This window comes from Ammospiza nelsoni, chromosome 4 (assembly GCF_027579445.1).
Source record: "Ammospiza nelsoni isolate bAmmNel1 chromosome 4, bAmmNel1.pri, whole genome shotgun sequence".
NCBI classification, from domain to species: Eukaryota; Metazoa; Chordata; class Aves; order Passeriformes; family Passerellidae; genus Ammospiza; species Ammospiza nelsoni.
Genome location: NC_080636.1, coordinates 75,286,201 through 75,310,104, shown reverse-complemented (window position 1 = coordinate 75,310,104; position 23,904 = coordinate 75,286,201). Strand labels below are relative to the sequence as shown.

At 36.8% G+C, this 23,904-nt stretch overlaps 1 protein-coding gene across 1 annotated transcript in view; it reads right to left on the bottom strand.

Annotated features, from left to right (window-relative positions):
• Window positions 1-23,904, bottom strand: part of GALNTL6 (polypeptide N-acetylgalactosaminyltransferase like 6) — a 419,272-nt gene that overhangs the window by 259,182 nt on the left and 136,186 nt on the right. Inside the window, exon 2 of the mRNA XM_059470678.1 lies at window positions 3,544-3,652. Within this exon, the coding sequence (XP_059326661.1) occupies window positions 3,544-3,652 (109 nt within the window). The remainder of the gene's footprint in view (window positions 1-3,543; window positions 3,653-23,904) is intronic.

Below are 23,904 nucleotides of genomic sequence, written 5' to 3'. Positions count from 1 at the left end.
TGCATGAAATAGACAAAATAACTTTCAGAAATGAAGGACAGACTTTCAGAATGAATGACATTGACTGATTCTTGAGGACTTTCATTCTCACTACCCAGGACATAAAGATAGAAGTGAAACTATCATCATGTCTTCTCATGGATGCTTCTGAATACCTTAGGCTTTCATGGCTCTCTCCTGTGACTCTCATCCCTCATGGGAGCACTGAGGGATCTCAGACTCCTAGTTCTGCACAGAGACCACAGAAAACCAGTGCTATCAGACACAGCAGCTTCCACGACCCTGAAATGACGTCTTGGTGGCAACGTCCCTAGAGTCCTCCCTGTACAACTGAAGTAGGGAAGTCCCCGATAAAACAAAGAAACAGCAACTACAACGACTGATTCATGGCAAAGCCAGGGAGCTCAGCACGCAGGATGTCTGCCCTCTGTAGAGACACAGTAGACTGGCAGTGCCCCGAGCCAGCAGGCATTGCTGTAGCTGGGCTAACACACACCCTGGAGCTACCTGGGTCATTGCTACGCAGCCTGCACTCACGCACCGCGCTGTAACCCAGAGCAAGGTCATTCTTCTGATATACAGAAGACATTGTTTGTTACTTACCAAAACAAAAACTGACAGATGTAGGATTTGCATTTGTTTACAGTTCTCATATTTTTAATGCAAATTAAGCATATTATTCATCAAGGCCTGTCATCAGTTGTATTCCCACAGGAAAAGAAATTAATAGAAACAGGTCTTAGGTCTTATTTTAAATTCCGATTTCTTGTCAGAAAGCTGGCATGACTTATAAACTCCAATAAAGTCAGTTTCTCTGATTAGCTTATTTTGTTCCCTCCCACTCCATTGTAATATCTGACTGACTTAATGGCTCACTTTAGAAAATGGAAGCAATTAAACTTCTTTCTTTTCCTTCCTTCCCATGTATCTATCACAACTGTTTTAAGAATTAATCTTTTTTTTAAGGTTAACTTTTGCTTTTCTTTTGCTATATTTCAGTCACTGGTTTTGAGCTAATGACAAAGTAATATTCAGAGAAGAATGGAAGTGATTGGGTTGACGGAATAACTTAATTTTCATTTCATTACATCTATTCTGTACTGATAAGATTATAAGAAGTATATTTGAGCCATTATATAGGAAAGGAATTTCTGACATTGCACAAATCAGGGCTTGGATAACTGGCAACTAAATAGGTAACTTCCCTGTCCCACCAACAGTGTAACAATTAGTCCTTCTGCAACACAACAGCATTTCCCCATCATCTTGAATTTTTCTATCAAGATTAGCCAACTAATATTGTTAGAACTGGTTTGTAAGTCTTTACAAAGACTTCCAAAAGTGCTTTTAAATTAAGTTCTTTCTATGTGTACAGCCTTCCTCTCCATCTTTCCCCTCAAGTACCTTCTCAATTAGTACCACCATGCTAAAAAAAATGTTAAGTAACAAACACTTAAAATAAATAGAAATAATACCTTTTTTTTCTGCATGTCTTGCAAAAGGGTTTAATCTTGACGTCAAGAGGGAAGACCAAATTCAGAAACATGGGTTCTAATTGTGGAATGGGGAGGGATCAAAATATTTGTCCATGAAACAGTAGCAGTCATTAAGAAACTAGTACCTCTCCATAATTAGAAATAATGAAATTCACGTTCTCAGTGCTTAGGAAATTGTAAGCTTTACAGATAAACAGCCAGACTAAACTAAAAAAATACTTCACTCCTTTCTTCTTTTCTGTACAACAAGCATTGACTGCCTTTCCTGAAATGTCCTGAGAAGTCCTTTCACACCATATTTTCAGATAGATTTTTAACTAATAGTTAACTATTTACTTAAACTATTCACTAAAACTATTTATTTAATTAATAGCTAAAACTATTAGTTTTTAACTAATTGTTTTACCTAATAATTTCATCTAATGTCATTAGGAAGAAAAATTACATAGCATGTCCCAAAAGAGTGCACTGAGATGCTCTAGCTTTGCATTTCTATTACCATATTTTGATTTTCAAAGAAAAGAGCATTAAAAGGTATTTCAATCTACTGAATAATTATGACAAATATAAATTATTTAAAAGATCGCTCTCAAATATCAAACTCAACAAATGGTGAAATAAAAAATGTAAATAAGTCAGAATATCTTAATATTCACATGCAACTAGAGTCATCATGCTAGGTTTAGGACTGGGAATTACAAAGCTACATAACACGTTTCTTCAGTTTCTCAGCCAACTCCGTGCAATGGCCTGCATTACACTGGCAATGCCTAAAGCTAGCCATCAGACAATCATAAATATTACTGTTATTGTCCAAAACATATGGGGTCCACAACACATATTTAGAAATTACATTGCCAAAGCATCCATGCGCATCCGTTCCAACCATTCCTTACATATCCGTTCCTATATTCCTTACATATATGCAAGTTTCCACATACATTCTGCTTTTACTTTGTACATTCTCTCTTACATATTTGTCATTTTACATGTAGCAATTTGGAACACAGCAAATTGCCAAGAATAATTTGCTTCTCCTCCCTACCTTTTTTACCTCCTAAACACATGTGGGAGGAAAGGATAATTTCTTTAGTTAGTGATCAAGATTCACAAGAGAATAGCTTAAAAAATTAACATACACTTGCCATATTTTACTAGCTCAGGCTCCTGTAAAATTAAGTACCTACCAAGTCTTATGAATCTGTCAACGAGATTCAGTTATAGAGATATTTTGAGGGAAGTTTTGGCTGTCTCAAGACAGTGGGATCAAGACAGCATAATTTCTTTTACAATAGTAGATTGGCCTTTGTAAAGTAATGACTTTCAAACACTGATTAAGGCGTAATTCAACTGCCGTTTCTCTTCCTTCCTTCTAATTTAATTCATCTTATGTTGAATAGTTGTATATTATGTTGTAAAAGAAGAATTCAAATCTGAACATGCTCTGATGACAGAAAGAGGAACACAAACCATACTCTCTGCACGCATGGGATGCAGCACGTGAAGGTACATTAAAATTACATTACTCAGTGTAACAAAGTGTCCTTCAGTCTCTTTGCAAACACAATTTTCTCCCATTTTCAAATAATTGTAGACTGTCAGAAGGAGATGAAGTTGCTTAACAAGACTAAAGGATCGAATGGTAGACGTGTCAAAGGTTCTTGGTAGCTACAGATATTCAACTTGGCTTTGTTCATCGACTTAATGATGATTTGGCTTTATTTGTAACATGTCCTTTTGCAAACCAACACTCTGGTCAAAATCTGACAACCGACTTCAACAGGGAAAATAATTTGTTGATAACATTTTTGCTGACTGTACAATCATTATATAGTTACTAGCAGGGAACACATTGTCACTGGCTACTTTCAGAGATAAGCTATTTGTGCTTGGTCTGACCTCTTAATTCGGAACATGATGACCTTGTGACAGTGCTGCAATCAAAAAAACAGCTGTTAGGAATGCCTCCTAAAGGACACAAAGAACAAACAGTGAGAGAAAGAATGAGTAAACAAGCCACTTCAATTTGTTCTGAACTCATGTATACCTGAACGCATAGCATCTTTTTGAATGCTTTCATAATCATGCCAGTCCTTCCTTTTCAAGCCATCGGTCCAGGTAAAGAGCTGTCCATCTCCCAGCCCCAAAGGAAGTGTCTGTGAAAAGAGTAAATAAACAAACAAATAAATATATACATACATAAGTGGTTCCTGTTATTACAGAGGAACCCTCATAACATGGCAGCAGCCATACTCAGCTTATTCAATGCAAATACTGAAACTTTACTGTGATAAATGAAGTTATTTTTCTAAATACTGTGAGAATACACAGCAAATTTAGTTCTTGTCAAAAAATTATTTGAAGTATATAAAACGTCTGGAGCTTAACATTTCTCTTTTCAGCAGTGTTCCAATATGACTGCTTGGCAAGAAGCTCACGGAGATTAAACAGACCACTCAAACTGAACAGGTATCAAAAATGCCTTATCCTCCAACACATGAAGGACTTGGATTTTTTTCTTTAAAGTATCACTTGTACAAGATTGGAGTTGTAGTTACTCTTCACTTTACAATGTTCCCCTTTTACTTTTGCTAGTTTTTTTTTTAATAGCTGCTACAAAGTTATTGTTATTCACACAAGGTCGAAGGACTGCATCAAAGGCCCAGAGCAAAGAAATTCTCAAAGAACCTTCAAATCCTGTAGCTCTTCACAATAAGCAGTAAGGGGAAAAATACCCCAGAACACAATCCCACAGAATACCCAGAAAAGAAACTCCCATACAATGTGTAGTTGGTAAGCTGACTTCTCCTTTCCAAACTCCAAATTCTGGGTAAAGATAAAAACTGCTTAGCTTCTAAGCAAGATTGTCTTCCGAGAGCTCTCCCTGGAGTTCCTAGAGCTCTCTTGATTCTTTTTGCTAAAAGATAGTATTTTTATGAAAATTAAGAATCAAAAAGTACAATTACAAGTACATGAAATGTAGATTCGTTGCTAATAAGAATAACATGAAAACTCTAGCTCTGCTAATTACAGGTTTAAATCAGTAAGTTGTCCAGAACAAAAGGCATGTATGAAATGCATGCTAGAAATGTTCTCAAAGTTATGAGAAAACACACTTGAACAGCAGTTCCAGGGACAAAACATGTGATCAGCCTTCTACTAGGAAACACTGAAAGCCCTACAAAAATCTCATGCCTGTCTAACACTGAAGCTTTGCCCTTCATGTGTGAAGTTTGTAAACCCAATAAACACTGGACTCACCCGTACTCTCTTACTGATTTTACACCACTGGCTGCACAGACCTGGACAGCACTCACTGACTCCAAGTGAGACTGTCCCAGCGTGCTTAGTTAGGGTTTCTTTTCTCTAGGACGGACAAATATTTGCCAAGCTACATGATGCAGATCTGGTTGCTAAGCCATCCTTAAACTGGATTTCAAAGGCTTTTGGATTTGTAAGTAAGAAGTTAGGAATGCCAGGCATGACTGGTTACCTTCAAGCAAAGGATGCTAGAAGTCCTGGCTGGCAAAGATTTATGCTGAAAATATCTGCTTTGGGTCAGCTGAGAATGCTGGATATTCCGGGCAAAGTGCCGTGAGCTCAGTGCTCTCCAACAAACCCCTGAAATACTGAGGAAAATCCATCACACTTGGCTGGTATGGCCTACATTTTTAAGTTTTAGTATTAAAGGTAACTTATATTACATAATGCCAAACTGCAATCTGGTTTGTTTATTCTTCTATTACCACTTCTGCAGACATATTCCAAGAATACTGTTGACATATTTAAATATGATAAAAGTCAGAGGTTCACACATAAAAGAACTGAAAAACTTAATACACCCTGATAAAAACATGTCAGGTTATCAAAACATCTAACCTTTCGTGTTATTAAAATGAAATCATTAATTACAATAATTTTTGAGTTCAAACAAGGCTAATGTTCTAATAGCAATATGAAATTTCTTGGGTTCTAAAGTCAGAAGCATAAGGTAGAACACAGGCTGCAACAGCATTAATCATGATTCTTAAGCACAAATATCTAAAATAATCTACTCTGAAACAGTAACTGGTTCATTAAAGTCAGACCCAGACAGATTCACGTCAATTAAACTTGTACCACTCTCAGTATGGGCACAGCTGGTGTGAATCACTTGGAACCAAAAATGAACAACAATTTAAACTATCAAAAGCAGGATAAAGTTTACTTTTGTGACCTTTTATTCCTGTGCTAACTTCTTTCCCTAAAAGTAGTTATTTAAATGGCAAGTTTGCAGCACACTGAAAAAAAGCTGAGGATAGAGTTTACAGCTGGTTTCCTGTTATCTATTTGCATTCTGATGCCATTACTCTTTAAAAATATTAATTACATGTAACTACTTTACCTGATAGAATTTACAAGTCTAATGTACCAGGAGACTCTTGCAAGCATAATATAGTTAAATAAATCTATCCACTAAAATTCATCTAGCAAAAGGATAAATCCAAATATCATATGATAGACAAAAACTAATGGAAGTATTGCTGTGGCTCATATTTTGGAACAGTAACATTGCCCTAAGAGGAAACAGGAAACAAACCACTGTATTGGTGCCATTAGAAGTTCTGGTGTAACTACTGAGAGTATTGTTTGGATTGCTGGGATTTCTTTTTAATAAATCCCTTAACTCCCTCACATTGTACCACAGCAGATTTTCAGCACTAACATCCTTTCAGTGTACAGGGAACTCCATAGAATGCCCTCGTGTGCCACTTGGTAAAACCAGCATTCAGACAGCACGGCCTCAATCTGAGTGCTGTGACCCCTACAGGGACTGGACTTCACAAAATTCACTCTGCACACACTAATTTCACCTGTGCAGTGAGCATGAAACAGGGCTTAGGAAGGAATGCTGAGCTGTCCAGACAAACTCTCTGGGAAGAGCAGTTTTGGCAAAAGCTAAGTTCTTCAGTGGTGACCTTATCGCTCTCTACAACTTCCTGAAGGGTGGCTGTGGTGAGCTGGGGGTCGGCCTCTTTCTCCGGGCAACAACAGACAGAACGAGAGGACACAGTCTCAAGCTGCGCCCAGGGAGATACAGGCTAGAATTAAGGAGGAAGTATTTTACAGAAAGAGTGGTCAAATACTGGAATCATCTACCCAGGGAGGTGGTGGAGTCACCATCCCTCAAAGAGTTTAAAAAAAGACTGGATGTGGCACTTGGTGCCATGATCTAGTTGAGGTGTTAGAACATGGGTTGGACTCGATGATCTTAAAGGTCTCTTCCAACCTAGAATTTCTGTGATTCTTTAGCACTGAAAAATTCTGAACTGCCTTTGGTCCCTCAACTAAATATCTCCCTTGTCTGCAACTGAAGGATGTTTTTTCCTTTTTTTCCCAAGTTGCTATATTGTTTAACAAGATACAAAAAAACTTGAGCATTTCACTTCTACCTAAGGGTAAACAAATCACATTTTGAAAGACCTTAAAACACAGTTTCTGGAATTTTTTAAAACTGCTAAAAGGCTCCATTGTAAAACTCTAAGTATGCTTACATGCCTCTTTTACCCAAATGATAATGACTGGAAGAGGTCCCACTTCTAAATAATTTCTAGCTATGGAAGAAGGAAAAGAAAAAACAAAAAAAAGAAAAATAACTCTAGCATTTGTCTTCTCCCTACATACTTTTTCTTTTTCAGTTCTCCATCCATTTTGCTGCCTTGACAATTTAAAGGGTTTTGCATCAAATTAGAAGCAGGTCTGGTCTAGTTATACACAGGCTGACTCTCTGGTTTAATGGCTGGATAATAACCACCAAGTGTTGCTACTTGAAAAAATGCATACAAGAAAACCCATACAACTCTACATCCCATCTGAAAATGACAAGTTCTGAGCTGGTGAATATGACAACAAAAGATGGAGTGTGCCAAAAAATCTGGATTCTGAATTTCTGTTGAACACATATTTAACCACAAACTGATCGACTCAAGTGAACTAAAATTAACCACAACACATTGGTACAAATGCTAAAGAAGGCAACAAAAGAAATTGTTCATTTTAGGGGTAATGTTTAAACAGATCAAATTATAAAATGCATAATGAATTCAGCACAAAAATGTGTTCGGGTGTTTAAACAAATAACAAAATCATGTTGGGTTCCAATCCATAAAGAAAAAATGTATCAAGGATTATTATCTCTGTGTAGGCAAATTACTGAACCATACATCACAGGAGACATGGTATTCTGAAATATCCTGGGTTTTTATGTAATTAAATGGCAGCAACACTTCATGGATAATGTGAGGTGTTAGTTGTACATGTGCATGTAAGAGCACTAGTAGTCTTTTGGTATACATAAGGGCCTTAGAAATGGAAAGCATGACTTCAGAACATTATGGTTCCTTCCTACACATGAAGTCAGGCTTCTTTCTGGTGGAAACCAAGATATAAGAAAAGAGAAGACTCAGGCACACCTGCCCCACTTCTCCCCAGTACCTCATCCTAACACAAAAGTAAAGCTTACATGTATTCTTTACTGACATATCAATACTTATGGGTGAGAAACCAGCTCAGCTAAGTAGCTGAAACATACTCAGGGTTTTCCCCTCCAAAACATTTCTGTACATCACCCACAAATAGTGCAGTCTGTCCTCACAGCCCTTACCCTTGATCTCATGAACCATTTTCATCATTGCAGAACTACTACAACAGCAAATATCCCATTGCATACAAAGTGCTGGATTTTGACTGACTGTCAAAAAAATCCTACAACAATTTATCATCCAACCATTTGTTACATGTAGTATGTGCCTCTGAATTACACGTTTTTAAGTGTTTCAGTCCAAAAGAGATTACCCACCTACAGGAACATTACATACAGCATCTGCCTTACTATTTCATTTTCACATTAACCTCAAATCTTTTGGGATGAAAGACTGATATGGTACTACATAAACTGAGAAGACTCTTCTCCTCCAGAGAAGACTTAACATCTGGTTCAATTACAGAGAATATGATAAGCTGAAAAAATAGAGCTATTACCAAAAACGCACTCACATACTATTAGATCCCTCAGAGAGGGAAAAAAAGCTTCTCTACTTTGACATTTGAAAGCTTGAACTAAGAAACAAGTGCCTTCTTTGAATAATTCATTTATTTTTAATTTCACTCTGTGGAGGCAGACAATTAGAGGGGACTCAGGCAAGGGAAGAGGATATATCAATGGAAATGCACCTTTTTAAAAAAAAAGATATTACAGAAATTACAGATTTACTTTGAGCCTGAAGATTTGCTCACTAGCTCTAGGGACATTTTACTAAACACCAACATATAATTGAATACTGCACTAACAAAACATCATATAATGATCAGCATAACCACTTCCAATTGTTTAATGAATTTTAAGAAATAATCTTATTTAGACGTAAGCACTTCTTCACACTCAGGAAAAGATACACACGGGAAATAAAGGTGGTGAAGAAGTACTTAGACACCTTTGAGGATATTTCAGGAGAAGCATAAAAATAACCACTGTTTGATTCCTCTTTGTTCTTGGAATAAGAGCTTGTGTATAGTGTTTGTAAATAGTGTTGTGTAAAACACATAATTCACTACTTTTTTTGTACCGTTCTAACACAGATCATTCTCGGGACTCTAAGCTCTGATCAACTACTCTGATCAAAAAAGACAATAACATAAAAACCAGAACTCACTGAGCAATTAAAGTCCTTCCTTCATCAAAATAAAATTAAGGAAAACTTTTTAACGAATGGCGTCACTGGGTGTAAGACCATATGTTCATTATATATCAGTTGCAAAATGACAATATGTTCATTTACCAAATTTCTCTTCTGGTATTATCAAAAGTATATTAAGACAGACATTCTCCTGAAGCTTTGTCCCCAGCAGTTGGAAGAGTAATGAAAAAATTTATTTTGAAAGATCTCCCCTTTTACTGATTATGATACATTTTATCACATTGTCAAAGTGAAATCTTAGCACTATGGCAGCCAAATCTGAAGTCAAGCACTCAAACAAAATCCATTCCAGCGCAGTGAATGGGTGAGGATGTTAATGATGAAAACAAAAATATTTCCCCTAATGATGTGCTGATGTAAGGCACCTGATTAATGGAAAAGGTCTAAACCCCAAATATCGCACTATCTCATCTCTACTCCTTTCTATGTTTAAGCTCTGAATGCTGCCTGTGTGGCTCTTCTTTCCTGTATCTCTTCAATGTTAGACTAAAAAACAAAAAAGGCCCCTTATCTGAACTGAGATCTGTGTGTAAGTACCACACACAGGGAAGAGGTACAACACAGCCCTTAAGTGCCTGTGGAGCTCCCATCACCATAAAATCAAAGTATTACATGTAGCAATTTGAATCTACCATGAATATTCCCTAAACATAGCAGGAGCAGGCATTATTTTTGCATGGCCTAGCAATATCAGCTGACAGTTTTGAAGCTCCAGGTTACATGTTTCCTGGCTGGGTCCTCCTCTGGGATTCTGTCCCTCTAGGTGGGGAGCAGTGGCTGCAGCACCTGCAGGGGCAGGCTTTGGGGTGGGCAGCAGCTGCCCTGCACAAGGGGGAACCCAGGTCCCAATGGCATCCACAGACAGCTCCCCTTGGTCCTGCTCTCCTGCTGGGCAGCCACTCCTGCCAAAACTGATGCCCATCAGAAAAGCACCGATGATGAAGCCAAGGTCGGCCAGTAAAACGTAGAGGACTATCTGCTATCAAGAAAAGGTGGTAAACGCTCTAAAGCTAGAATATTTCAAAAAGAACGAAAAAATCAAAATACATTGCTGTATAATTACTGTCTTTTATTTTTATTTTTACTCCATTTTTATGTACTTTTAAAACACTTTAAAAAATGTGTATCTGAATTGCTTTTCATATCCTTGGCTTGAAGCCATATAATAGAGACTTCAGGACATGATGAATTTCTTCATATGCTCAGATTTCCTGTGCCACTTATTTGCTATGCCACAGCAAATAAGTGTTCATTGCACTGACATTTACATTAGTAGAAATAATTAGCCCAACACATCAAAAAAAGGGCAGCACTTGATTTAGTCTGTGACATCTGAATGACTCGAGGTTATTTCATTTTCAAGACACTTATACCACACTTTTTGTGCTTGCAGATTCTAGACTATAGTGGACAATCCAGTAGCATCATGCCATCAATTCCAAATCAAAGCTGTTAATAATGTTATTTAGAAAATGCCAAGCTCCCCAAGCATTTCACTACAGAGACTTTTATAGACAGGTATAAAAAAGCTGTTATTGCTGCACTATGGTTATATATTTCTGGTCACAAAACTGCAGCAAAAAAGATGAAGTTAAAACATAAGCATGGAACTCCAGAGGAGTTTGTACTCCATATCTGTTGAATATGAAGCATCGTGAATTGCCAAAGGTGACCCACAAAGTCTGGGAGCAAACCCTGGCTTTCCAATGACACAATCTGAGCTGACTGTAGGACAGGAGGTAGAGTCTAGACTCGAATGATAATAAAATAAAATAAAATAAAATAAAATAAAATAAAATAAAATAAAATAAAATAAAATAAAATAAAATAAAATCACGAAAAAAAATATTCCACAGACCATGCAACTCCCATCTCTTTCTACCTGCGGACCTAAGCTGCTGATAGATTTGCTCAATAACTAAAACACCTAAACCTGTATTTTCTTGTTTTATTTTCACTTGTGTAACTCCCAGTTCAAGGAAAAGAAACCAAACTCAAGGAACATGAGCATTTATGATGGACCTAAATGAATACATACTGCCCATGCTGACCATGTACTGCTTTCTCCAGGTCTTCCTTTTCAACTGAAGACTTTTTGAAGCACAATAGGGTCAGCTTGCAGAAGAGCCTGCATCCACACTGGACTACTAATTTTCAGGAAGTTTAAACATCATACTTGAAATCATGTTAAGGCTGCAGTTTTTTAATAACTACCTTTTCCAGAAATTATTTTTAACATCAAAAGACCTGAAAGGGGTTTGAAGAAACTCAGCAGGTTTTTGCTAGGATTTGAAGAAACTCAGCAGGATTTTTGCCAGTATTGGTTGGTTTAGAACCAAAAAAGATTTCTAAGACCATTCTGATGAACAATACAAACAATGGCTTCAAGTGACTCCTAGAAGAGTTTATTATATGCTACATTTCTGAGGTGTTTAATTATATGGCACATAGATACAGAAAATTTTAACTATGTTCTTTTATGCAAACAGCCTTCGCCTCCTTAAAAAAACCAAAACGAAACCAAAAACCAACACACCACCAAATCACAAAAATCATAACAGAACCCTATGTTCATGGAAAGAACCCCACTGTTAGTAATTTTTTACTTTCTAAAAGGCTGAATAAAAGATATGACAGTGCTTTTTCTTAATAGACTCTTCATATACATATTTTTCCTGAAGTCTAGAAAAATGTCTCTATATTTTTACTATGCTGTCATGCTGTTTTGTGTTGGCTACAGCACTAACTTAACATAAAAATTGCTTTATCCGGATTCAAATGTCAGGTGTTTTAAGCAGGAATCCATTTTTTGCTTTATCTGTTCAGTGGTGATTAAAAATCTTATTTTCTTATGATAACTTCTGATATAATTTGCCTTTGCATTTCCTTTATTATAAAAGTAATAGATTCTCAGGAAAATGATTTTAAAAACAGTGAAGAATGTTCACTACAGCTAAGTTACCCTTAATGAGTAAAATTCAACTTATGTGTTGCTCCATGAGGTAACAAGAATAATTTCAGAAGAACTTTCTCTTTTTTTTCCCCCCTCCGGTGCACCTCTTTTAAAAATATGAGTTGCAACATAACTGGAACATTGTTCAAATCTCTGTGGTACAACTGATAAGAGCTTTGCAGCAAACCTGAAACCAGCTGACCCAGTAATACTAGGAAAAAAGATATCTACCAATTATTGTTACTGATCAATATTTGCAGTAGAAATGGCTATTTTTTTGGTTTGTTTTTTTTGTTTGGTTTTTTTTGGTTTTTTTTTTTTGGTTTTTTTACATTCTTGATATAGGAGAAACATTGTAAGAGAAAGGTCAGATGCAGAAACTAACTTTAGCCAAATTTCCTACCTGGAATGTTGTAGCACAACTTAAAAAATTGTTACAAAAAATAATTTTCTATAGCAATGAGATAGATGATTCTTTATTTTTGACTACAACACAAGGCAGAACTTAATTTGACACCTCCAAGTATATGTAGAAGCTAATAGCATTCCAGAAGTGATTTTTTAATTGTTAAAAAAGGACAAGACTTTTGAACAAATATTTTAAAAAGCTTTAAATTATAATCTCTACAGTTGCATGACCATACAGTGAAACAGCTCTGCATACAGGTGAAATACAGTGACTTTTTATTTTATGTAGCTGTCTGCTCATTTTTTTGAATAGTATTTCTAATGTTTCTTGCTGATCTATGCCACAACAAAATTCATGTTCCATAGGCACCGATTTGCAGAACACTCAACTTCTGGCATTAATAACCAATTTTTTAATTTGCAGTTTTTGTTACATTGGATTTAAGAAAGATGTTTAGTTAACTAAAGTAATGAACCCATGTTAGAAAGAATTATCATCTTGGACTTTAAGGAAGACCTTAAGCTAATGTGCACAAATGGGAGAAAACACTCTTATCAGCAGGCTTTCTGACGCTGCAGCATATGCATTCTTACTCCATCTCTCAGAATTCTTTTCTTACGTGGGTACTGGGTAGTAATTTCCATTGTCTAAGAGATTTTCAAACCAAGTGCACAGGCTGCAGAAAACAAGCTGATTAAACTGGCTGACAGGTTTGCATTCTTGTTCAGTCATCTTCACACGAAGCTGATAAGAAGACCTCCTGCAAGGTCTTTGGAAGCATGACAATTTCTGTGCTTTGCGCGAACTCAATGCAGATTTACTGAGACCAAAGGCAGTCTTCCTCGTGCTTCCAGCATAATGAAGTTTGCACCTAAAAGAACTAAAATTTTTGGTGGTTCTACATGTTCACAGATGGTCATGGAAGTCTGAGGCTCATCTGCTTAAAACAGTTCCCAAGCTCTGAGCTAAAGACATTGTTTAAACTTCCCTATGTAAAGTCAGGTTGCATGTATATCGCATTTTTTTTCCAGTCTGAACCATACCTCTTTTTACTACTATTATTAGTTTTTAGGGTTTTTTTGGATTTTCACTTTCTTTTTTTGTTTAGGTCTAATCATGCTTTCTCAATCTTAGTTAGCCCCATACCTTTTACATACTCAGTCCCCCAGTCATTACCTTTTTGTAAGAGTTCTTATGTCAAGCTACTCCCACACATCCTTTTTATAGGTAACTCCAAAATTTAAGTAAATTGAGGGGGATTTTACAAAATAGCACTGTTTATTATACTCCCTTCATGTGAGTAAAAGTTTTTCACTCTTACTTTCTAGCAATGGAACAATAACAAAAAGATACAAGAAATATCTTACCAATTAAACCAGATTAGATTTGGCTCAGCTTTCAATTAATCTAGTCAATTGCAAGAACAGGTAAATTAATAACACCAAAATAAATTGACTATTACTGAAAATTCAAAGGATGTTTTTTGTGAAGTTCAACAATCAGTTGCAGAATCATAAAAATGCATCTGTAAGTTCCTTTGAGGTATAATCTTACCCCACCTCAAATCTGGACTGGGTATGCCTAAATCACATCTGCCCTTGCCGATTTCCAATAGCAGAGATTGCATAGGCACTCAAGACAATTTCCTTCAATACTTCATTATTCTTGCAATTAGGAAATTTCCCCTTTCATCTAACCTGCGTTACTTTCCATAATTTAGGCCTTTAATTTCTTTGTTCTTTTCACCAGGGACAAGAAAAACATATTTCCTTTCTAGCAGCTACATTTTTATGAACATGAAAATTATTTTCTCTCCTAGATTAAATGTTCTTATTTTTTCAACTTCTTGTTGCTGACCCTGAAACAGATGAAACTTTGAGAACAGCATTACTTTGTTAGTAATTGGATAAGGCTAAGAACAGCAAGTGTAAAATGCTTATTAAAACCCTCAAACAAACCAACAAGAAACATGATTACTAAATGGATGAAGAAGTAAGACAAGTACCAGGAGGCTACATTTCCTAAAAATAACTAAGATTAAGTTATTTACTGTAACATGCTTTTTCCTTGTCTGAGAATAAAATAGCCTTGCATACCCATGCTGTGCTTCATGAATACTTCATATTTCCTACTCAGCCTAATACTATTTTACAAAGCAGCAGTGAATTCTCTTAATTCAAGTAGACAAATGACTGAAATGTTTATAAATAATTAAGATAGTCAAGATTAAATTATGTTATAAACCTAAAATGACACTGAAATTCAACAGGACTCATATACTTAAGACTACCAAACTACTGGCAATTTTGATCAAACACATCTTGTACTTCTGGTTGTGCCTGAATAAATGCTGGATTTTCCCCTAGTAGTGAGAGCATATTTAAAGAATTCACATATGCAAAGAAATCCATCCCCATAAACAAGAGTAAAAGGAGGGAAGATTTGTGAGAGTTTCAAATTCAAACAATGATCTCTTTTTTTTTTTTCTTTGAACCAAAAATATTGATATTGGACAAACAGATGATCTCCTCTGTCTAATGCCATTTAAGGCGACCTTTCCATTTTATGCCAATAGTTTTCAATTAAAAAACCAATCACAGTATATTTCACTAAAAGGAGTACTGTGATTAGTCAAATCTAATTTTATCAACAGCCAGAATGTGAAAAGCATATTAAAGTAAGGTGAACAGCTTTGATTGATACACTGAGTTTTAATTTCTAATTCCTCGTCTCCCACTCTTTTGGTAGGAAATGAAGGTTACACATCACTGAGCAGTGTAAGCTACTGTAACTCAAATGCACCTTCAAAGATTTGACCTTCATTTTTTTGCCCCCCTGTACTGTATGGACTCCAAATTGATAGGAGCTATAAGGAAAGTTTTTAAACATAAAATCCTTTTTTAAAAAACCCACAACAACCAATGAAGATGAGCATTAAATTTAATTACCGTAGTTCTTTTGGAAGAATATCTATATACACTTTTGCTGTGGGCTACTTATTTAGATTTTGAAAAAGTCCTCCTTAAAACGCAAATGTTTTCCAATGTGAGTTCACTTCCTGAGTTAATTAAGATGTCCAGTTTTTCAAGGACTAGGACCTATCCCATGTCCAAAGCTAGGTATTTAAATTTGTGTTTACATAAATTAATATGTTCATCCTAATTTTTGTCGATACACACAACTCCTACAGATATTACCTTTAAAGTCTGAGAATGCTAATGTTATTTAGTACATATAAACATCTTGTACTGCAGACCGTCCTGTAGCACTGCAGCGAGGAATTCATACGGAGTCTGCTCAAGAGCCATTAAATGCTGCAGAAAGCACGGCGGCCGGGGAGATGTCACTACACTGTCCCCCTTGAGAACAGGAGGTGCAGCAGGGTGTGACAGAGCCTTGTGATGACCCCTGTGCGAGGGGCAGCCCCCAGGCAGCAGAGCCTCCGGCTGGGTCCCAGCTGCAGGAGCAGCTAGCCCCGGCCTTTCATCCCAGCAGGCTCTCCTCTGCCTGCAGGCTGGCTTTCACCAGGCCTGGCTGGGAGCTCAGGACAGTCTCCCTTCTGCCTTTGCAAAGTCTCTATGCATAAACATAAAACACTTTTACTCCCTCCACACCACCTTAGCTGAACTCAGCGTCCCTATGTTCCCCAGCAGAGATGATACCCAGCTAAGCTTCAGCGGCTCCAAGGCAAACTCCAGGGCTCCCTAAAAGACCAATTCTCTCTACAAGCAGGGCCGTTAATACCATGTACACACAGAGGAAAAATTATATTATGACAGCTACCAGCACGAAGTAGCTGTTCTTTAAAAAACTGACTTTTTACTGATGACTGTTACAATTACAGGGATTAATATTATTAGTCTCCCTCTTCTCTTAGCTGGATATTTCAATACTGAAAAAAATCTGAACTTCTAAATTCCTCTGATCTGGGGAAGAGTCTAAAAGGAAACACATTAAATTTTCAGTTTAATATATATTAGAATCCATGGAGACATTAAATTTCAATTTTCATCTATGAATATTAAACATTAATGAGTTTTCAGGTACAGAGATATTAAAGTGAAACTTCAGAGAGCTATGACTTAACTAGGATACAGAGAAAGAAAGTTCACAAGGGAAGCTAATAAAGGTCAAAACCACAGAATTACCATGAACCAGAACATAAAATAGAAGAAAAACAGTAATTCAAGCAAATCTGATTTTAAAGGGGCTCTTAAGAACTGCATACACATTTTCACAAGCAGAATTTTCATGTAAAACACAAAGAAATGGGAAGTAATTAAATACATAGTTCTATTAATGTATAATATTCAAATGGAGAGTCGACAAGTATTTCTTGAGTGACTTGAGAGCTTAATTTGTGGAGGAAGATGACTAACCTTAAACTGAAGAATTCATAAGTACAAACAAAATCATAGTAATAGCTGCATCCAGATCTCCCCTGTTCCTTCCATGACTCCTGTTCTGCAGACATCGATGTCTATAGATATAAATATAATAATGCAAAAACCCAGACACACAGGGATTACACAGAAAGGTTAAGTAATATGCCCTGATTGCATGACAGTAGACACAAAATACAAGGAAAGAAGTATCTAAGAATAAGCAGGAAAGCAAAAGATCATAGGTCAACCAAGTGACTGCTTATTTTTTGTATATTTATGATTTACCTTTCTTCCTCTATCATTTATTCATACACACAACCCCTCCCTGAAGGTATAAAAGCAGATATTCCTTTCCTCCATGCCAAATTTACAAATTTCTAGTTACAAAAATAAAAACAACCTGGGCAATATTTTGAGACATTTGGCAGAAATATAGTGAAGCAAAATTCAACACTAGATGTTCCATAGACAATACCAACAAAAAAGAAAACCTAAAAGTCACAGATCTCCTAAACTTTAAACACAACTAGAACTGTTTCCAAGGTGTATTCAAGGATGCAGTTCTGAAAAATCCGTTACAAGCATATGGTGCCTAGTGCAGCACATTCTGAAGGCTATCAATAGAATCAATTTAACTGAAAACTTGCACTTCTAAGTGTTCTCTTTTCAATCTGATAGACATCTTTTCTATTATCATTCTGATATACCATACAATTCTGATATACCGTACAAAAATATCATTCACACATATCATACAAGAAAATATGAACAGCTCAACAGTAATTTGTAAAATATCTCAGAATTAAATTTGGAGATAGGTCTATAACAAGGTATTTTTATTGCATTACAGCATCTACCACTTTATTTACAGTAACCAATACATGTACCTTCAAAAGACAGGTATCAGTATCTGTACCTGCTCCCTGAGTTTAGACTGGTAAAGCCTGTTAAAACTCTTATTGCAGGTGAATTACCAAACCCAGTCGGGGTGAAGAAGGAATAAACTGAAATTGTGCACTTAACTGTGCTCAGCATGAACCATGTTACCAGAAGGAAAACAAAAGGATTTAGTTCTGTTACTAAATTAAACACCACCACCCCTGCATTCATACTAACTGCAAATCTACGGAACAGATTTCTTCTCAAACAGAATTTCACAGTGCAAGCAAATCTTATTAAGCTTTTAACACGATCAAACTGTCAGAAGTATTATGAACAACAGTTGCAATTAAAGTTTTATTGTAGATACTTCACTAGGACAGTATCTAATATCCCTAGTTAAGAATCTTAAGTCTACAGTGCTCAGCAGCAAAACCTAATTTTTGCCCAGATGTGTTTACAATTAAAGCAAATAAGGAGAGAAATATAAGCACGAGACAATATTATTCAGCATGGAAAACAATGTTTTCAGTGCACTGTGAACCTAACCAATGCTAAATTCAAGAATCCATCATGACAAAAAGGATTTCCTTGCTAATTTAGGAGTAGTTGCATTATTTCATAGAACTGCACCTTCTGCTCCTCTGAGGCAACACAAAACAAAGACCAGGGTTTAGACTGAGATCCATGGACTAATGAGAATTGGTATTTGAAGATCTAATAAAAGAGCTGGGGCAATCTCCAACCCACTTGGGGATTAAAATTAGGAACAGAATGTTTAATGTTTTATATTAGGAACAACATTGAGACATAGTCAAGGCAGTAGTCTTTTCCTTGTTCTTTGTCATTTCTAAGGAGAAAGAGACAACAGGGATTGGGATGCTAATTCTTGAACAAATACTCAGCTCTATGGATCAATAGAAGGAGCTGTATGTCTCTGAAAATGCGGAGGAAAAAAACCCTAAGTTTCCGATTTGTCTCCAAACAAGATCCTATTACGCTATCCTCTAATCAGAAATAAGTCCTTAGCTTGCTAATTTTTGTTGTAATTGGTCTGGAAATCTTTTATTAAGACACAATTTTCTTCATACAAATCATTAAACATGCCTCTTGGGCTCATACAGTCAACCAGATCCATGGAATCCCAGTACCTCTTTATCTCATTCATATGGACACGGCCCTGATGACACCAAACTACATTGTCACAAAAAGCTTCATGTCACTCTGCTCTTCACGGAGAATATGCATGCTTCGTCTGTCAGGTCTGTATTTGACCAATTGCCTGTATCAAGCCCATACTGCACATGCAAACCCAACAGGGAATACATCACTTGGGCAGTGCAACTTCTTCCCTCTGACTTGGAGAAGTCCTCCATCCATTCCTTTCTGCAATGTAAACATGCACCAGTCCTGTGCCCACAGTGTCATTAGCATAAGCTGCTCTGTATTCACCACCATTCATTATCGATTAAGGCAGTACTTGTCATTCATCTATGCTCACCTGTCAGATAGTCTGTGTTTAGTACCACACAAATAATTTAAGAAGAGTTTCTTTTAATGTTTCTGCCACCCAATTCCAGTTCAACACACCATTCTCCCTAAGAGTGAGAATAATTCTCCTTAAGCTGACCTGAAGAGGAATTAAGAGCTTTAGGAGAAGTTATAACCTTGTCCTTCTCATACCACAGGGGGCAAATCATCCTGCAGTTATTGCTAACAGTTTCTTCTGAGATGAAAAATAATCCCTATCTAATATCACTCTCTGCAGCAAGTGCAATTTAAGGAATTCCTTCAATAAGAAATTAATATAAAGCAATTCATTCAAGTCAAGACTCATTCAATTTCTCCAGCAACTGGCTGAAACTTGTTTTTAATTCAATTATGTTTTCTACATCTTTTTAAAGGATAGGATGGATCATCCTTTGATTGATCACCAGGTTCCCATAGCTAATGCACATGTAGAAAGGGAAAACTCACTGCAGAAAAAATATTTTGGAAGTAAGTTAATCTGAATTTTTATTTACACATAGCTTTTATCTTTTTCCATTAATTTATATTATCAGAAAAACTGTGAAATCAGACAACCATAATGTGATTGTTATGAATGCTATATTGAAATATTTTTCACTAACACTGTATCTTAGTTACTACGGTGGCAAACAATCACATTACAGTCACTTTTAAATGCTTCACAGTTGTTAGAATGAATTGATATATTAGGAAACTGCACTATGTAAGGAACTTTTAATACTGAATAATTTTGTCAGACTGCCACATCTTCCCCTGTAGCATCTTGTTAGGGACACCTTACCCAAATGACAACTCAGGCCAAAAGAGGCACATCCATGGGCCTGGGGCGAGTCCCTACCCCCAGGCAGCCTGCTCACCCCTGTGTTCCTGCCTGACCATCCAGGCTGCCCCTCAGCCCAGCTCTCCTCTGATCCTGACCCTCACTCCTGTGTGCTGGTGCCTGGCTATGCCACCAGGACCTACAGCCGGGCACTTGCTGCTCCTGACCATCTCTACATCAGCAATATCACCCACTTTCCCAAGTCCATAAGGCCCGAGAGTGCCTTTAGAAATACATAACTCACCAGAAAGCTGGAGGTACATTATCCACAGAAATATAAATCACAGAGTGGGTTGTTATATAACGGTAATTAATACACAGCACAACAATGACTGAATTAACGAATTGTTACATAACATGAAGTAAAGCCAGCCAGAAACTCAACAGCTGTGGCCACCCAGCCACCACCACAGGACCACCCTGCTGACTGGGAACTAAAGCAGGTCACGAGTTCTCTCCAGAAAGCTGTTCTTGAGGCCCGGGAGCCGTCCATCCACACGGGGCTCTGCGGGATAAACCCAACACCCAGCAGGGCCCAGGGCAGACCATCTGCTCAAGTGGCTCATTCAGCGCTACCTCAGGAGTGTGCTAAGCCTGGCCTGAGCTGAAGCAGGGCAACAGCAGATGGAGGTCACTTTTCTTTGGCTTGTGAGTTTATGACGAGCCAGAGGCTTCCTCAAAGCACCTCTGTTGCTTTGGACCCAAAAGGAGTCATTGACAAGATAAACACCACACTGCTCAGGCCATAGTGCACTCAGTTAAATTAATGTACCTGAAAAGCAATGCCATAAACAGCATTTTTAGTAGTCTTAGTAGTCTTTACTAGTCCTTTTAGCAGTCTTTCTTTGAGGAAAATACAAGGTTACACTAAAGCAGTACTATGTACTAAAAACCACAAGAAAGACCAGATGCCACAGAATAAGTTTGCCATAACACACCTCAGTCACACAAAGGGGGGGAAAAAGGCAAAAAAATCTCCAAAACAAAAAGGAAAGAGAAAATAATGAAAAAAAATCATTTGTACCACATATAAGTCTGAAAATCAGTACTGAAAAAAACCTGTCGTCTACCAGAAAGGTCCAGAAAACAGAGATATTAATAAATGAGGCACTACATGAAAGCACTGATAAATGATGTAATTTGTTGCTTTTAAAAGGGTAATCGTCTGACAGAGTGGATTGCAGACAATGAAAAGTGACAGGCCATACACTGCAGTATACATGCAGTGCAGCAACAGTTTTAAAAGTGCTTGGGAGTACTTCTGGGGAAAGGAACAAGCCTTTTAAAGCAGAGAACCATTAGAACAATCCCTGCCATGCTTTTGTCCCTTACCAGCTAGCACACATACATTTCTGCAGCAGTTATTTCTTAATTATCAATTCACATCCAGTGTTTTACATCCAGATGTCTTGTTTTGGAAACCAGGAGCTGCACAGCTAGGATGCTGGCCACTCTATAACAGTTAGTCAGGATTCATGGAAGTGTCAATAATTTGAGGTAATACCTGCACTAAGAGCAGTGCTTGGACAAAGTATTAATGCAAACCAGTCAAATATCAGCTGTCAAATTGCATCATCCAAATTCTCTGTTCCAAAATTTACATGTTAGAAAAAACCTAAAAAAAATTTTATAAAGTAAAACTCTTTCATACCTGCAAAATATAGTGGACTGACTTAATAAAAATAATTATAAATACATTACCTGTAACTCTCCTAAATTTCATTTTGAGTCCCAAAATCAAACCCTCAAAATACCTGCTGAAGAGACTAGAGGTATTATGGTGTATAGCAGAGCACTGAGTAGCACATAAACAAATTCTCATTACTGCAGTTAGCTCACAAGGTTTGACTCATCAGTTGGTATATTTCAATGCTGGTAGAGTAAATAAACATAAGAGACACAGCAATATTATCTAAAATGGTAAAAAGAATTAAATCTATAAAACAGTCTTTGCAGACACAGAAATAAAGCCCACGTTGTCTATCACTTATATATAACTACATAGACTGCTTAGGATAGGATGCTTCTAAGCATAGCATGCTTATTTACTGAAAGTAGAGAGAATTTAGTTAAAGTGCCAAAGGTGTTTCCTATACCTTCCTCTTACTTGCCATACCCAATACCAGCACTACAAATATGACAGCAATTCAATCACAAATACTGAAGTATTACAGCTACTATACAGTTAAAAATGTATGCAGACAGAATAACATGTTCATGGTCTCTACCAAATTCTAAATGCCATCTTATTGTTTTCTGCAATCTTACTGTTTTTCACTGTTTCGTGTAATAGACACGTCTGCACACATCTGTATCAAAGCTGTGACTTGAATTTGACATTACAGTTGCTTTTGGAAAAATGTGACCTATGTTTCAAGAACATATAACTCGTGAGTAGCTGCCACAGGTAAGGTGTTGACAGATTATTGGAATGCCTGTCACCTTCTTGGATGGCTTACACAAGTGTCAACAGTGGTGAATGTCATCTCAACATAAGGACTTGACCCTTAAAAGAAGGTTTTGCTAAATGAGCATTTCTGAAGTGATGCTGAGAAGTGCGTGTCATAAGAATCCAGAAAAAATTATTAAATAAAGCTTTTTTCTTGCTTAACCCACCATTATCAAAGAGGATCTGTACATGCAAGAAAAGACTTGCCTTTGAGGGCATCTGGTCTGAGGAAGTGAGGACAGACAGAAGACCTTGCTATGTGTTCTCACTTGTCATTATGATCTAAAACTTTCATATGCCCTGAGCCCCTGATCTCTTTTTGCCAAGCCCATGTTCCTTATTTTATTTCACAGAAAAATAAAGCCATCTGCTCTAAAAAAAAAGTGCAAGCTTATTCCACTGAAAAAAGTAAATACATTTTTTTTTCACAAAAGAAAACATATTTTTGTTAATGTTTTAAATTTAATATAATACTTCAGCCAAAATCAGAAGATGTAGAAATTTATCTTAAAACAACTTCACAGCTGCAATAAGAAAGCTTAAGTCTTCTCTTGACAACAGTGGTACTGGAACACAGGTACTGATGACTCACATACTCTTGAAAGTTTTTTCATGTTTGCTTTGTGGCTCCTCTAAATAGCAAATTTCAATCAAGTTTCATAGCAGACCTCTCACAAAAACTTCAACTGCACCCAAGGGATGAATGTTACATCTGTGATACCATCCACATGCTTGCCTTATGCATTTGTTCCTATGACTTTTGACTCTATTCTTGTTCAACAAGCTGAAAAAGACTCTTTTGATCACAAATCTCTCTTGAAACTAATTACTGCTTGTTGAATACTGTGCTTTCTGAGACTGCAAATATTTTTAACGTCAAATGGCAAGGGTTGGATTTTTTATTATTAGAACAGTTGTTGACTTTGTTTTTCCAGAGCAGATATGTAATTAAAAAGCAAAACTAAGGAAAATTATGACCACAAACATACGTATAGCATTTAGACAGATATTATGAAATTTCAAATGCATCCAGAAATTCTTGTAGGCCAGAATGAAGCCTGATTAATAGCACTCAGAACTCCATTTTTTTTCTTTTATGCTGAGTACCTAATGAACTCACATAAAAATCCTTGCTATCTTACACTGCAGAAAAGTACCCTACTCAGGGAACGTGACTAATCCAGAATGTGGAGCCCACAGCACAACAAAGTAGAGCCACTGACTGCATCTGTTCCCTAGAGCAGTAT